The 15448-nt window shown below is 43.6% G+C and overlaps 1 protein-coding gene across 2 annotated transcripts in view; it reads left to right on the top strand.

Moving 5' to 3' along the window:
- Positions 1–15448, top strand: part of SDK1 (sidekick cell adhesion molecule 1) — a 646346-nt gene that overhangs the window by 525478 nt on the left and 105420 nt on the right. For both annotated transcript variants that reach the window (XM_037910909.2, XM_043523779.1), the window contains exons 24-26: positions 9655–9764; positions 12675–12825; positions 14988–15225. In XM_037910909.2, the coding sequence (XP_037766837.1) occupies positions 9655–9764; positions 12675–12825; positions 14988–15225 (499 nt within the window). The remainder of the gene's footprint in view (positions 1–9654; positions 9765–12674; positions 12826–14987; positions 15226–15448) is intronic.

Raw genomic sequence — 15448 nt, 5'->3', positions numbered from 1 at the left:
AAGGGCATATATGCTACTGATTTTGGAGGGGCAGTTCCCCACCAAAAATACGTTTTAGATCCTGTCTGTTGTTCCTCATTGTTTCACATTTGTATTCTCTCCACGCTGCAGTCTAGTTTCATCCTGATTCTCTCTTGCTGGATTTTTTGGGACTCTGGCAGGAGTCGTGTGTAAATGACACCACAGCGAGAGTGTCTTGCTGGGTGTTTTGCCCATCCCATCAAAAATTCAGTAGATTATTATTACATTAACAGCTGCCAAGTTTGATTCACTGTGGGTATCAATAATGCTGTCACAAGGTGAGTAGAAGACTTGTGGCAAAGTATGAGGTCCCACTGGGATTAGGTATTGCAGGATGTCATGGTGTAACTGTCCCCTTTAAGGGGAGATGGGGCCAGCCCGTCTCCCCCAGTCATAAATAATTAGTTCCTTCCCAGGCTGAGGGGATGGGACTAAGGGGGTCAGGTGATAGGCTAATGAACAGCTGGTTCTCATAAAAGAGCTGAAATAGCTCAATTTGGGCAGGAATCACAGGGAGCAAATTGGGCTCCTACCGAAGACCCGAGTCAGGATCTGCAGGAAGTTGGGTGCTCCAAAGGAACCAGCCTGGCGGCCAGTGCTCTATCATGGACAGGGAAGGATGCTCAACAGGGGCAGAGAACACTACTTCAGGTGAAGTAGCCCAGGAGGCTGAATGTTCTATACTGGAGCAGGGGAAGGGTAGAAAGGGAGCCCAGAGGTGCCAGGAACAGGGGCTCGCAGGTCAAGCTGAAGAAAAGCCCACAAGGAAGGAAGAACCTTTTTGTTTGGGCCTTTTCTTACCCCAGAAGGGGTTAAGTTTGTTTGTGACTTGGCTGGAGGGCCAGACTACATCTCCTAACTGACCAATGTGTGGAAGGCTGAGGAGACCCACCTCAAGGAAGGAAACTGAGGCAGGGAGCACCAGTTGTGCCACGCTTAAGCAATAGGAAGCTCTACGAGGCGACCCACAGGGTCTCAGAACTGTGGGAGTACGTACCATATGTGCTGAGCGACAGAGAGCACACACAAAGTATTTCTGCTGGTTTGAGAGAGATTTCCTGTGCATATAATGGAGAATACTGTCAGAACTGGAAAACAGATTTTCAGCCCAGGAAAATGTTTAAGTGCTACCACAATATGGAGCCATAACCTCAGTGAGTTAAGAATGAAGTGCTTACTTTAACTGAGAATTACTCTTATTTCACGGGTTAAATCAAAGCCTCTATGTTAATGGAGCTATTCGGATTCATCCACTGTATAAGGTACTTCTTCTCTATTTTCACTTTAGAGCTTGGTAAATAAAGTGTCTGGAACTCTGACAGTTTTATACTTTTTCCAATCTTTAAATCAAAAATGGCTGAATCAATTTTAAGTATTCTTTTGTAAGGAAAATATTGCATCTGGGCTGACAACCTCTGTACCAAATTTCCTCCCAAAGTGACTTCAAATACCTGTTTATAAACCTCTACAATGAAAACTCTGACATACCCTGAACTATAGCAGAACACAAGTTGCCTCTATAACATATAAAGTATGTCTACACTACAGACAGACACCCACAGCTGGCCTCTGCTTGCTGACTCAGGCTCTGGCTAAGGGGCTGTTTAATTGCGTTTGGACTAGGGCTGTAGCCTGAGCTCTGGGACTCTCCTACCTCGCAGGGTCCGAGCCTGAATGTCTACACAGCAATTAAACAGCCCCTTAGCCTGAGCCCCACAAGCACAATTCAGCTGGTATGGGCCGGCCGTGGGTTTTTAATTTCAGTGTAGATATCCCCATGGAAACACGTTCCATTTACAGCAGTTGGTACTTGATAACCATTCTCAGGTTTGGAACCATATCCACTCTTTGTATTAGCATTTCTTGTAAAAGTGAAGAGGCGAACACCTCTGATTTTTCACTCCAGTATTTACTGATAATTCGTTGGAATTATAAATCTGGTACTGTTCTATATTGTCTGATTTCTAAAAGCATAGAACCATAGAATCATAGAATATCAGGGTTGGAAGGGACCTCAGGAGGTCACCTAGTCCAAACCCCTGCTCAAAGCAGGACCAATGCCCAACTAAATCGTCCCATCCAGGGCTTTGTCGAGCCTGACCTTAAAAACCTCAAAGGAAGGAGATTCCACCACCTCCCTAGGTAACGCATTCCAGTGCTTCACCAACCTCCTAGTGAAAAAGTTTTTCCTAATATCCAACCTAAACCTCCCCCACTGCAACTTGAGACCATTACTCCTTGGTCTGTCATCTGCTACCACTGAGAACAGTCTAGATCCATCCTCTTTGGAACCCCCTTTCAGGTAGCTGAAAGCAGTTATCAAATCCCCCCTCGTTCTTCTCTTCTACAGACTAAGCAATCCCAGTTCCCTCAGCCTCTCCTCATAAGTCATGTGTTCCAGTCCCCTAATCATTTTTATTGCTCTCTGCTGGACGCTTTCCAATTTTTCCACATCCTTCTTGTAGTGTGGGGCCCAAATCTGGACACAGTACTCCAGATGAGGCCTCGCCAATGTCGAATAGAGGGGAATGATCACATCCCTTGATCTGCTGGCAATGCCCCTACTTATACAGCCCAAAATGCCATTAGCCTTCTTGGCAACAAGGGCACACTGCTGACTCATATCCAGCTTCTCGTCCACTGTAACCCCTAGGTCCTTTTCTGCAGAACTGCTACCTAGCCATTCGGTCCCTAGTCTGTAGCGGTGCATTGGATTCTTCCTTCCTAAGTGCAGGACTCTGCACTTGTCCTTGTTGAACCTCATCAGGTTTCTTTTGGCCCAATCCTCTAATTTGTCTAGGTCCCTGTGTATCCTATCCCTACCCTCCAGCGTATCTACCACTCCTCCCAGTTTAGTGTCATCTGCAAACTTGCTGAGGGTGCAGTCCCCGCCATCCTCCAGATCATTAATGAAGATATTGAACAAAACCGGCCCCAAGACCGACCCTTGGGGCACTCAGCTTGATACCGGCTGCCAACTAGACATGGAGCCACTGATCACTACCTGTTGAGCACGACGATCTAGCCAGCTTTCTATCCACCTTATAGTCCATTCATGCAGAGCATACTTCTTTAACTTGCTGGCAAGAATACTGTGGGAGACCGTATCAAAAGCTTTACTAAAGTCAAGGAATAACATGTCCTTTGCTTTCCCCTCATCCACAGAGCCAGTTATCTCGTCCTAGAAGGCAATTAGATTAGTCAGGCATGACCTGCCCTTGGTGAATCCATGCTGACTGTTCCTGATCACTTTCCTCTCCTCTAAGTGCTTCAGAATTGATTCCTTGAGGACCTGCTCCATGATTTTTCCAGGGACTGAGGTGAGGCTGACTGGCCTGTAGTTCCCCGGATCCTCCTCCTTCCCTTTTTTAAAGTTGGGCACTACATTAGCCTTTTTCCAGTTGTCTGGGACCTCCCCCGATCGCCATGAATTTTCAAAGATAATGTCCAATGGCTCTGCAATCACATCCGCCAACATCTTTAGCACTCTCGGATGCTGTGCGTCCGGCCCCATGGACTTGTGCTCGTCCAGCTTTTCTAAATAGTCCTGAACCACTTCTTTCTTCACATAGGGCTGGTCACCTCCTCCCCATGCTGTGCTGCCCAGTGCAGTAGTCTGGGAGCTGACCTTGTTCATGAAGACAGAGGCAAAAAAAGCATTGAGTACATTAGCTTTTTCCACATCCTCTGTCACTAGGTTGCCTCCCTCATTCAGTAAGGGGCCCACACTTCCCTTGATTTTCTTCTTGTTGCTAACATACTCTTAACATCTCTTGCTAGCTGCAACTCCAAGTGTGATTTGGCCTTCCTGATTTCACTCCTGCATGCCTGAGCAATATTTTTATACTCTTCCTGGTCATTTGTCCAATCTTCCACTTCTTGTAAGCTTCTTTTTTGTGTTTAAGATCAGCAAGGATTTAACTGTTAAGCCACGCTGGTCGCCTACCATATTTACTATTCTTTCTACACATTGGGATGGTTTGTTCCTGTAACCTCAATAAGGATTCTTTAAAATACAGCCAGCTCTCCTGGACTCCTTTCCCTTTCATGTTATTCTCCCAGGGGATCCTGCCCGTCAGTTCCCTGAGGGAGTCAAAATCTGCTTTTCTGAAGTCCAGGGTCCGTATTCTGCTGCTCTCCTTTCTTCCTTGTGTCAGGATCCTGAACTCGACCATCTCATGGTCACTGCCTCCCTGCTTCCCATCCACTTTTGCTTCCCCTACGAATTCTTTCCGGTTTGTGAGTTCTGCCCCTAGTTGATTCCTCCAGCACTTGCACCAGGAAATTGTCCCCTACACTTTCCAAAAACTTCTTGGATTGTCTGTGTACCACTGTATTGCTCTCCCAGCAGATATCAGGGTGATTGAAGTCTCCCATGAGAACCAGGGCCTGCAATCTAGTAACTTCCATTAGTTGCCGGAAGAAAGCCTCGTCCACCTCATCCCCTTGGTCTGGTGGTCTATAGCAGACTCCCACCATGACATCACCCTTGTTGCTCACACTTCTAAACTTAATCCAGAGACTCTCAGGTTTTTCTGCAGTTTCATACCGGAGCCCTGAGCAGTCATAGTGCTCTCTGATATACAATGCAACTCCCCCACCTTTTCTGCCCTGCCTGTCCTTCCTGAACAGTTTATATCCATCCATGACAGTACTCCAGTCATGTGAGTTATCCCACCAAGTCTCTGTTATTCCAATCACATTATAATTCCTTGACTGTGCCAGGACTTCCAGTTCTCCCTCCTTGTTTCCCAGGCTTCTTGCATTTGTGTATAGGTATTTAAGATAACTCGCTGATCGTCTCGCTTTCTCAGTATGAGGCAGGAACCCTCCCCTCTTTCGCTCTCCTGCTTGTGCTTCCTCCCGGTATCCCACTTCCCCACTTACCTCAGGGCTTTGGTCTCCTTCCCCCAGTGAACCTAGTTTAAAGCCCTCCTCACTACGTTAGCCAGTAGCCTGCTTGCAAAGATACTCTTCCCTCTATTCGTTAGGTGGAGCCCGTCTCTGCCTAGCACTCCTCCTTCTTGGAACACCATCCCATGGTCAAAGAATCCAAAGCCTTCTCTCCGACACCACCTGCGTAGCCATTCGTTGACTTCCACAATTCGACGGTCTCTACCCGGGCCTTTTCCTTCCACAGGGAGGATGGACGAGAACAACGCTTGCGCCTCAAACTCCTTTATCCTTCTTCCCAGAGCCACGTAGTCTGCAGTGATCCACGTGGAGAAGTAGGAAGGGGTAGCGATCCTAGGGCTTGATGAGTCTCGGCAGTCTCTCTGTCACATCGTGAATCCTAGCTCCTGGCAAGCAGAAGACTTCTTGGTTTTCCCTGTCAGGGCGGCAGATAGATGACTCCGTCCCCCTGAGGAGGGAGTCCCCAACACCACCACCCGCCTCCTTCTCTTGGGAGCGGTGGTCGTGGAACCCCTATCCCCAGGACTATCATGCCTTCCAATCGGCGGAGTCTCCTTCTGCTCCCTTCCCTCAGATGTATCATCTAGTCCACGTGCCACATTAGTACCTGTGGAGAGAACATGAAAACAGTTGCTTACCTGTATCTGCATTGCTGGTACATGGACACTCCCCTTTCTTCTTCTGGAGATCACATGCTGCCAAATTACTTCATGTCCTTCTGTCCCTGCTGCACAGCCTGCTCTGAATCTTCAGAATGTTGTGTCCGTAGAAGCATATCCTGATGTCTGTCCAGGAAATCTTCAGTTTCTCTTATGCAGCTCAGGGTCGATGCTTGTTCCTCCACACCTTGAACCTTCTCTTCCAATATGGAAACCAGGTTGCACTTTATACAGACAAAGTCGCTTCTGTCCCGTGAAAGAAAGACAAACATGGTACATCCTGTGCAGGTAACAACAGCTGAATGCTCACCATCCATATTACCTTCCTTCTAAGAGCTTCCTCAGATGCTGTAGTAATTACTCAGAGAAGCATGTAAGATGAAAGCCTCAGTGGGCTCTCCCCAGGCGAACTCCCAGGCAAACCCCTTCTGTTAGCCTCTCCGCTGTTTGCAGCTCAGCTGACTGGCTTTTTATAACAGTCAGGCCCACTGAAGGCTCTCCTGCGACAAAGCACTCCCAATTCATTACCCTCTCAGTGATAATTCCCTTGGCAAAGGGACGGATGGCTTATCATTATGTGATGGCTGATGTTTAGTGTCTTAAAAGGAATGAGTTGATGGGCATTATTATATTTGTAATGCTGTAGCACACACAAGACCCAGTCAGGATTGCAGACCCATTGTGTTCAGAGGCAAACTACAAGATAGTCCCCTGAATTGAAGTGTTTACATTCAGATAGCAACTGAAAGGTCTGCAAGGGGCATTATAGGCAGGCAGCATTCCAATCCTGCTCCTAACGCAGTACATGCATGTATCTGTGTGGGTCTTTTCTAGACTTAATCCTTTCCTAGAGTTGCTTTTATTGTTATCTGAAACAACAACAACAAAATATAAGCCTTAACCTAAACTTCCTCCTGTTCCTAAAGAATTGTTTTCCCTGAAGGACCCCTCTGTCCCTGCCCTTAGTTCTCTCTACCTGAGGAAGCTCCTTTTATACTCCTTTATTTGAAACTGATAGGACACTTCTGAACTGACATCAGAGTGATTTAGCAAAAATAACTGCAACTTTGTGCAGGGTAGGTCCTAGAACCATGTATCAGGATGAGTAACCAAAAAAGTTCTGCATCTCTGTATGTGGAACCTAGGACGCTGTTAGAGACATCAAAACACTTAAACACAAAAGTCCACCTTTACACATTCTGCTGTAAGCGTGATTCCTAACATTACTGCTAAATTCATAATTTTTTACCTAATTAACAGTGGCCTATAACAGTATTTATGTCTGTCCGGTCATCCACAGCACCCTCCAGTTGTCTTCATTCGGCTCTTATACAGGGGAAGTGCACTCAGAATCCTACTGTTGACTTCAGTGGAGGTAGGATGAGGCCCTGTATGTGGAAGTTGCCCTGCTGCTGGTACCAGAATACTGGAAGATGGGTGGGATGTTGCCGGGTTTCCACAAAAGGAGTTCTCTGAGTCTGTATTCTATTTTTCTTCAAAGTTCTGCTGAGAGATCTGAGCATCTCCTGCAGTTGTTTGCTTCACTCCTCCTCCTTTCATCCCCCTCCCTGTTTTTATCTTTCACCAGTGTACAGGTCTAAGCAAGGTTAATAATTACTGTCTGTAAAGCCATTCTGCTCATAGCCTCCAAGGCCCTGAAGCAGGTAATATGCCACCTGTTACCCAGCTGGCTTTAGAGTGAGGAAACTTCCAATGTGCCAGACTGGTCCTGGATCTGCCTTTTCTCAGAGACTGCACCAATCATCCTTATCTGATACAGAAAGCTTTGTTCTGATATGGGGTCTCACTTGGGACATCCTTTCTGAGTCTCGCCAAGATCTTAAACACACAGAACCTTCACTGTTATCCAATCAGTGAAAGATCCTTAATGTCTCCAGCTTCACAGGCAGCTGGTAAATGCATACCTGCAATACAGGCAGGGAATTGGACACCTCTCAAGCTTGATTCAGTGTCAATTGTTTACAAAGTCTCATGGGCCTCTGTGGTTGAGCCATGTGGTCCTTAATGTGTATTAATGACCTGCCTGCTGCTGCATATGGATTGGAACCTGTGGTGTGTTTTGCTGTGCAATAAATATTCCAAAGGGCTATTATTGTTCTTAAGTTTTAAAAAGAAGACTCTAAATCACTGCAGGAGACAGAAAAAGAAATTTTGCTGTCTTTGAAACATTGTGGATTGTTACCGCATACTTACTGCGGCACTTTGAGGTGATACCGTTAAGAGCCAGGAGCCTTTCAAAAATAACCATTTACCAAAGATTTCCGACAAAATTAATCAAAAACTCATTTTAGAAAGTATTCTCTGCTTCTGCCTTAAAAATTCAGCACCCTCCCATTTGGAGTTGTTAAAGAAAACTTTTCTTTTTATCAGATATTTATTCCTTGGGCTCAGTCTGGGGCTGTTCAATTTCAGAGTGGAGATATGATTTGTGATGTCTTCTCTATGCTTCTGTGCCCTGGTACTGTGCAAAAATCTCTGTAATATAAAGAATTGGGATCTTTGCACAGAGCGTTCAAAATTTCCCAGACTTTATTTTTTCTGTAAGAAGTTTCTAGTTCTTTTCTGTGAAGTTACCAATGATCTCCTTGGGACTGGCCCTAGGTATCTGAGAGACCTCCTCTCCCTCCACGACCATGACTCTCCTTGAAAGCTGTTGTCCACCAGAATGATCACAAAACCAAACACTTTCTGAATCAAATGCTAAACTGATTTCTTCAGTTTAACTTTCCCTCAATTTCTCCATTCACAAGCTCATAGACACACAACACACCAACTCATACCCAAACAAACAAGAAACTTATACATTAATCAAGATACTTCTCCTATAAGAAGAAAGAGAGAATGAGGTAGAGATTTATTTCTATTTTAAATAGTTAGCAGTGCTACACACTACAGTGATGGGGCCATGTAAGTATCTTGATAGACAATGTACACGAGTACACAGTAGCTGTCCAGAATCTGTTGCCATAAAGAGTAAACAACAAGAGTACTCATTTCCCTCATTTAAAGAGAAACAGAAAGGTAAGCGTAATGCAGAATTCCTGTATGGTGTTAGCGGGTGTAAGATTATATTAGAGGGCTCTCTGCTGCACCTCTCTGAGGCACTCCTGAATCACCAAGCTAATAACTAATCCTCCTCACTCTCTTTTCCAGCTCCCTCCCAAGATTCTTGCTATCGCTCTATCAGGCCTGACCCAGTCTTCAGCGTACTGTTGCTGCCAGCTTCTGAGACCTAGTGCCAGACCCTGGCTCCCCTCTTATCCACTGGTGTCTCTCTTTTAAGTCCTGATTGTTCCTACTTCAGTTTTTCCCTGGAGATGGCATGTGGAACGAAATACTTTAAATTCCCATGAGCACTAGCTGAGGGGCTGTGCTGAGCTGGCTCTTGGCCACAGACAGTGGTTAATTAATACAGAGCGCTGCGTATAGAGGAGCGTGGTCTCAGCACAGAACAAAGCTCCTTTGTTCTTCGTCTTCTTTTGTTCTCTGACTTCATTACTGAGGGGCCCTTGCTTTGCCTCCACTCAGACCTGGTTAATCTGCATCAGTTACTGAACTTATTCTGATGAAGTCAACTCTTCATTTTTGTTATAACACTAGCGAATGCTTTTGCCTTCTAGATACTAACATGCACACGAATCACACATAGCTTTAGCCCTCTTTACTCTGGATTGTTAGGATGTGTCTTTGCAATAGGTCTCACCAGTGAATCAAAAGTGAAATCCCAGCAGTGATAAGGAAGGCTGGAAGTGCCACTGTTTCATATTTACCATTGCTGAGTGCCACAGCACATAAAATAAATGTTAGCTATTTACTCTTGATTTAAAAAGAAAAGGACAAAGCTTATGCTCAAATAAATTTGTTAGTCTCTAGGGTGCCACAAGTACTCCTTTTCTTTTTGCGGATACAGACTAACACAGCTGCTACTCTGAAACTCTTGATTTAAAGGTATCCGCCCTTCCACTGCAGCAATTAAACGTTGCCAGTGTGGACATTGTGTTGTCTGGTTAACATTTGTTCCTCCACTTCTCAACTCTAGGTTGGTGTTCTAGGAGAGGAGGAGGAGTGGGTGAGTCTATATGAGGTGGAGAATGAACCTGATGCCCAGATGCTGGAGATACCAAACCTCATTCCATACACTCATTACAGGTGAGGACAGCTGGTAATTAAATGCAGTATTAACAACCTAGAAAACTGTAGCATGGAGGAGCTTTTCCATTCATAAGCAGCTGACTGTAGTTTGCAATATGAATGAAAGGCAAAAGTTCACACCCCATAACAGTTACAACCTGTTTAGCGCATTTAAATTTTGACCTACGCATACTAAAATAACTAATCGTGATGCAAAGGGGAATAAACCAACTAAATGGGGCTATTGAGTAACTTCTTAGATCATGAGTCTGAGGCCTTGTCTATACAGAAAGGATGCACCAGTTTAACTAAAGCTGATTGATTACAAATCAGTCTAGTTAAACTGTCACAATCTCCTATCTACACACTTACATCAGGTTAAAGATGCTTCTATTGCTTTATCTTAATTTGGTAATTTAAACTGGCTTAAAACTTTGCTTACAGGAATTCACCAAATTATGATAAATCAATATATGTAAAGTTTAAACCGATTTTAGTGCATCCGATGTAATTAAACTGGTGCGGTTTTCTAGCATAGACAAGGTCTGAGAATGGGGATGCCCAATCCTAATGGAAAATGCCTACATTAAATAGTGTACTAATAAAAGACTTAGTAATCAGGGACTTCTGGCAGCCAGGGCAAAGCAGTTTGCTACAGACACTGTCCACTTTGAAAGGCCTGTTACCTGGGTCACATAATAATGTGAATTGCTAAGCAGTAAGATACAAACAAGGTGAAGATCTTATCATTTGTAATTAGTTCAGTGCCTGTGCACTAATTTTCTTGATTTTAGTAAAAACCACCAGAGCATATTGGACTCTTCCTCCCAGTACAGCTTATTGTCAATCAGTTTTATCTGATACATACGGACCTGCCAAGAATTTCTAAAAGCTATTTCCAGATGTGGGAGATTTCTAATAAGGCAATTTTAGAAAAAAGTGTATTATCAGGATGTCTTTGTAGTCTTTCATGATGACAATGGATAGTCACTGGGCCAAAGAAAGAGAATGAGAAGGATTCCATAGCCTGGTAGTTAAGGCACTCATGTAGGATGTGGGAGGCACAAGTTCAAATCCCTGCTCCAGTGACTCTTTAATTGTTTATATAAAAAGGGCAGCTTCAAAAGGAGAAACTGAGAGAGCCTCATATCAGAATATCCCCTAGCCCAGTGGCTAGACCCCTCTCTGGTAATGGGGGAGATCCACATTACATTTCTGTTCCTGTGTTAGGTAGAGGGGGAACTGAGCCCAGGTCTCCCCCATCCCAGCTGAAGGCTAAAGTTAATAAGGGATGCAGCATACCACCACCTCCTCCTCTGTGAATCTAGTCCTCCTTTCACTTTTCAGGAATTTTGATAAAAGGAAAGGGAACAGAAATGTTCAGGTCTAAGACATTTCAACATTGCCAAAATGTTTCATGGAGGTTCAACTCAATCTTTTCAATTTGCCGAAAAATTTCAAAACCCATCATTTTCAGTTTGGCCCCAAACCATTTTTCCCCCAGATTGCCTGCAAAGTAAATATTCACTCAGCTCTGTTCATAGGATCATTGAAAGAGATGAATTTCCCAGTTGTCACCAGATCCTTGAGGTTATCAATGGTACTGTGCTGTCAGGAGAGCCAGAATGTTAGTGCTAGAGCTGGGTGGGGGGGACCCTCTTGTACTCCTTAGCCTGGTGGTTAGGGTACTGGCCTGGATGTGGAAACTCAGATTTAAGTCCCAGCCCTGCCTGAAGCGGAGTGGTCTGGGATGAAAAACTCTGTTTTGAATAAGACAGAGTAGGGATTCAAATCTGGGTCTCCCACATCCTTGGCCAGTGCCCTACTACCAGGCTACCTACATGCTTGCTCGTTCTCTCTCTCTCTTTCTCTCTGACATTTCAACACAATTCTGTTTTCATGAAAAAAATTGCAAATTTCAAAACCTCAAAAATTGCTGAAAAACAGAGTGGTCATCCTGCCAGCTCTAGTTACAGCACGCTGAAGGGATAAATCATGGGCCCTAATTATCCGTTAGACAGTCTTTGTCAATTGAGCTTCTTTTCTACACTCTTTGCCAGTGTTTGAGTGTGAAATTAGGGACGATGTTTGTTTGATGTATTGCTTTTAATGCACTTCCTAAAGTGATCAAAGCAGATAGATAAATGGTGCTTCATAGTCTAGCTCAACCCTTATCCAAGTCCAATCATTAGAGCCAGATTTCCACTGTTCAGTATAAACAAATCGAGCAGCTACATGCTAGCCTTAAATAATTGGAACTGCAAGACCCTCCTGTGTTTGTCACCTGTGGGTATCTGATGCCTACAGCAAGTCTTAACTTTTTTGTGATTCCTTATGAAGTTGAAAAAGGTTTTCATGCCTTTGTAGGGACTCCTGCTGTAGAAGAGATCATTTGGAGCAAACAGGATGGCTTTTAAGCTGTGTATCCATATTAAATAACTTAATCATTCTTGTGCAGGAAAGGAGACAAGGCAGTCCACAGAGATATATCAGCCCTCATTGAATTGACCATTGAAGGGAAATGTAACTGATGCATTTCTGATATTTGCAAGGACACTATGATATCCAGATACCGATATTTGTAACACCCTTTCTGAATGTAACACGTAGGCATCTCAATGGAAAATCAGTTAATGCTGGCATAATCTCCTCAAATTTGGTATAACTAACATAATCTCCTTATATTGCCCATCTGTTTCTAATAGACACTAAATTAGTCTAATTTTGAGGATCTTGCCATTGTTGCAGTAGTGGACAGGGCGATGAATTTAATGGGTATTCATGAGCAATGGCATTTATGTCTCAAATTGATGACAGCCTGGTTTTCTTTCATATTGGTGTAGTTCTGGACAAGAAATAGCATTTGTTCAGTTTTCAGGTTAGCTTTGCTTTGGAACATGTTTGCACTGTGCTTTCTTTATGCTTTAGATTCCGGATGAGACAGGTGAATATTGTCGGCCAAAGCCCACTCAGCCAACCATCTCGTGTCATCCAGACACTGCAGGCACCACCAGATGTTGCCCCAGGAAGTGTTACTGTACGCACTGCCAGTGAGACTAGCTTGTGGATCCGATGGATGGTGAGTAAATGTAAATTGGAGAGTCTGGGGGAGATGCTGACATTTGAGGTGTCAGTTTCCTCAGAGAATGTGTCCAAAGTTCATGAATTACTTTTTCATTCATTTGACCCAAAGAGCAACAGCAAAAATATTCCCTTTCCCAAATTGTCTGAAATCTGAGATTTATCTAAGTGCTTTACTAATCAGCTCAATTCCCCACTTCCTTTGCTTACAAGGGAAATATATGCCTTGAGTAAAAGGCCAGAGATGTGAGTGCCTTAGCTTGTGAGGCTCTCCATTTCCTCAGCTTCAGTCGGCACATACGGGCAATATGAATACTTGAGCTCATTTGCTGCTTCTTGCCTCAGAGTTCTTCACTGAGTTCTGATCACTAAAATATGGTGATCTTGCAGATATTGATACCAAGAGATGTTAGCGAGGTTGGGGGGGGGGGCGCATCTGAGATCATTTTAAAAAAAAAAGGTTGATCACGTGGTGGTGAAGGGAAGATGAAATGGGCTGTCCATAGGAAAAAAACCCAGAAGTATGTTGTAATGATAAACTGTTAAAGAACTAAAATTGTAATAAGTTAAATGCTGCTTCTGCGTTACACTGATATATATCTAGAGTAACACCCTTTATATTTAGAGAGTTACTCTGGTTTTATGCTAGTGTAACTGAGAGCAGAGTATTTTCATATATACCTACACATCACTTACGTGGAAACTGTATCCAGGTGATCGACTGCAGAGCTATGTGATAAATTGTGGAACCAGGTGATTAATTGCAGAGCCATTCGCAAATTAATTTATCATGCACCTTTGACTGCCTCAGTTGCCCATGAAAATATCTCACTGGGATTTACTCTAATATTCTAACTTCCTTCAAATAGTCACCTTTCTAAATTATAAATCTGACCCCAAAATAGTTCCTTCTGCTGCAGCTTCCTCCTCCCCCACTCCAAAATGTGACTAGATAGGAGCAGTATTTCATTGGAAAGGTGAGATCCCAGCTTCCAAATGGCACCCAGAACTTGTCTAGACCTTGAAGGGCTGAGACGTCAGGCTTATAAATGGGACATTAGTATGTATAGAAAAGCTATTACAGTTCATTTGGTCATTGAGCTGCATAACTCACTTGTGGCTTCACATATGAGTAACATGCTCGTCCCTAACCCATGCAATCACACTTTAATAGCATATTAACCTTCATATCTGTGGTCTGTACTCTGATCATTTAAGAGCATTTTAGGGGCTTGTTAAAACTTTCATTAGGACTGTTTTATGTTCATCTACCTGTACAGCTAGATGTCTTATTTACCATGAGACCAACAGTGCAGAGGTCAGAGGGAGCCACAAACACATCTGAAAATGACCCAGTTTAGCTTTTCTACACAGCATAATGTCAGCATTTTAAAGAATGATATCGCTGCCCTTCAAGGCCAACAATGAGTTCTGTGACCCTTTGGGAACTTCTTTCCAACTGAATGAAGTTTACATTTCTAGTCCTACTGGGCCGCAGGATAGAATACTTTAAAGCTATGAAATGTTAATGTAGAACAAAACCTGTTACTGAAGCAGTGTTGAATCTTGCTCATACTTGATCTCATACAGATATAATTTTAAGGGGGAAAATCCACACTCGGGTGGAGCAGGTGATGACATTTCTGGGGCAAGTTAATTTTTCTTTTAAGAGTCTGATGCTGCTCAGGGAGTTGGAATGTTAGAATAAATCCTAGTTAGATTGATTAATAGGCAGAGGGCCAGTGAAACAGTCTGAGGTGCATAATAAATTTATCACATGGCTCTGCAATTTATCACTAGTTTCCACAATTTATCCCATGGTTCTGCAATTTACCATACTGGTATTACCTCCACATATATGGAGTGAGGGGTGTATGTAGGTATGGGAGGGGCAGAGAGAGGTGTTATTTGCTATAAAATATTTAGGTAGGGTGGCATGGAAAAAAATTTAAAATATTACATACAAAATAAAAAAATATTATAAATGGTCAACAAAGGTAAACAAAATGTATAATAAGCCCTCAACATCTCACAATTCTCTCACCTTCTTGGAGTATTTGTTAAGTATATGAGTACAAAAGGCAATGACATATGATTTGAAAAGCATAGTCCACCCATTCTGTGCAATAATTTTGTGCTCCTCTTATTATTAATGGCCAGCCTCTCCCTGATGCTCAATATAATGGCAACCCAGAGTCGGTGGGCTACAGGATAAAATTGTGGCGTGTGGATCTGCCATCTCCAGTGCTCATGAAGGTTATCGGTGACCGGCTAGAGAGGGAATATACTATTGAGGATCTAGAGGAGTGGGTAGAATATGAACTGCAGATTCAGGCCTTCAATGCCATTGGAGCAGGACCATGGAGTGAGGTCGTGAGAAGTTGCACACGAGAGTCTGGTAAGTAACAGGAGTATATGTGCTTCTATGAAGAATGGGCTCAGTGTATTTCAGTATCTTCAGCCCTTTCCCTCAACCTCTCTCTCTTGCAGATCTGCTAAACCTAAGAGTGCACTCTACTGATCCAATGGGGGTAAAAAAGACACATTTGCTAGCCAGGCAGCTTGTTGGGGAAGATTTTAAACGAAGTAGATAGTAACCAAAGAGGAAACTAATGATCTGA

Source organism: Chelonia mydas, chromosome 10, assembly GCF_015237465.2.
Source record: "Chelonia mydas isolate rCheMyd1 chromosome 10, rCheMyd1.pri.v2, whole genome shotgun sequence".
Classification (NCBI taxonomy): domain Eukaryota; kingdom Metazoa; phylum Chordata; order Testudines; family Cheloniidae; genus Chelonia; species Chelonia mydas.
Note: the sequence above shows the minus strand (reverse complement) of the source record. Positions and strands in the feature narration are given on the sequence as shown.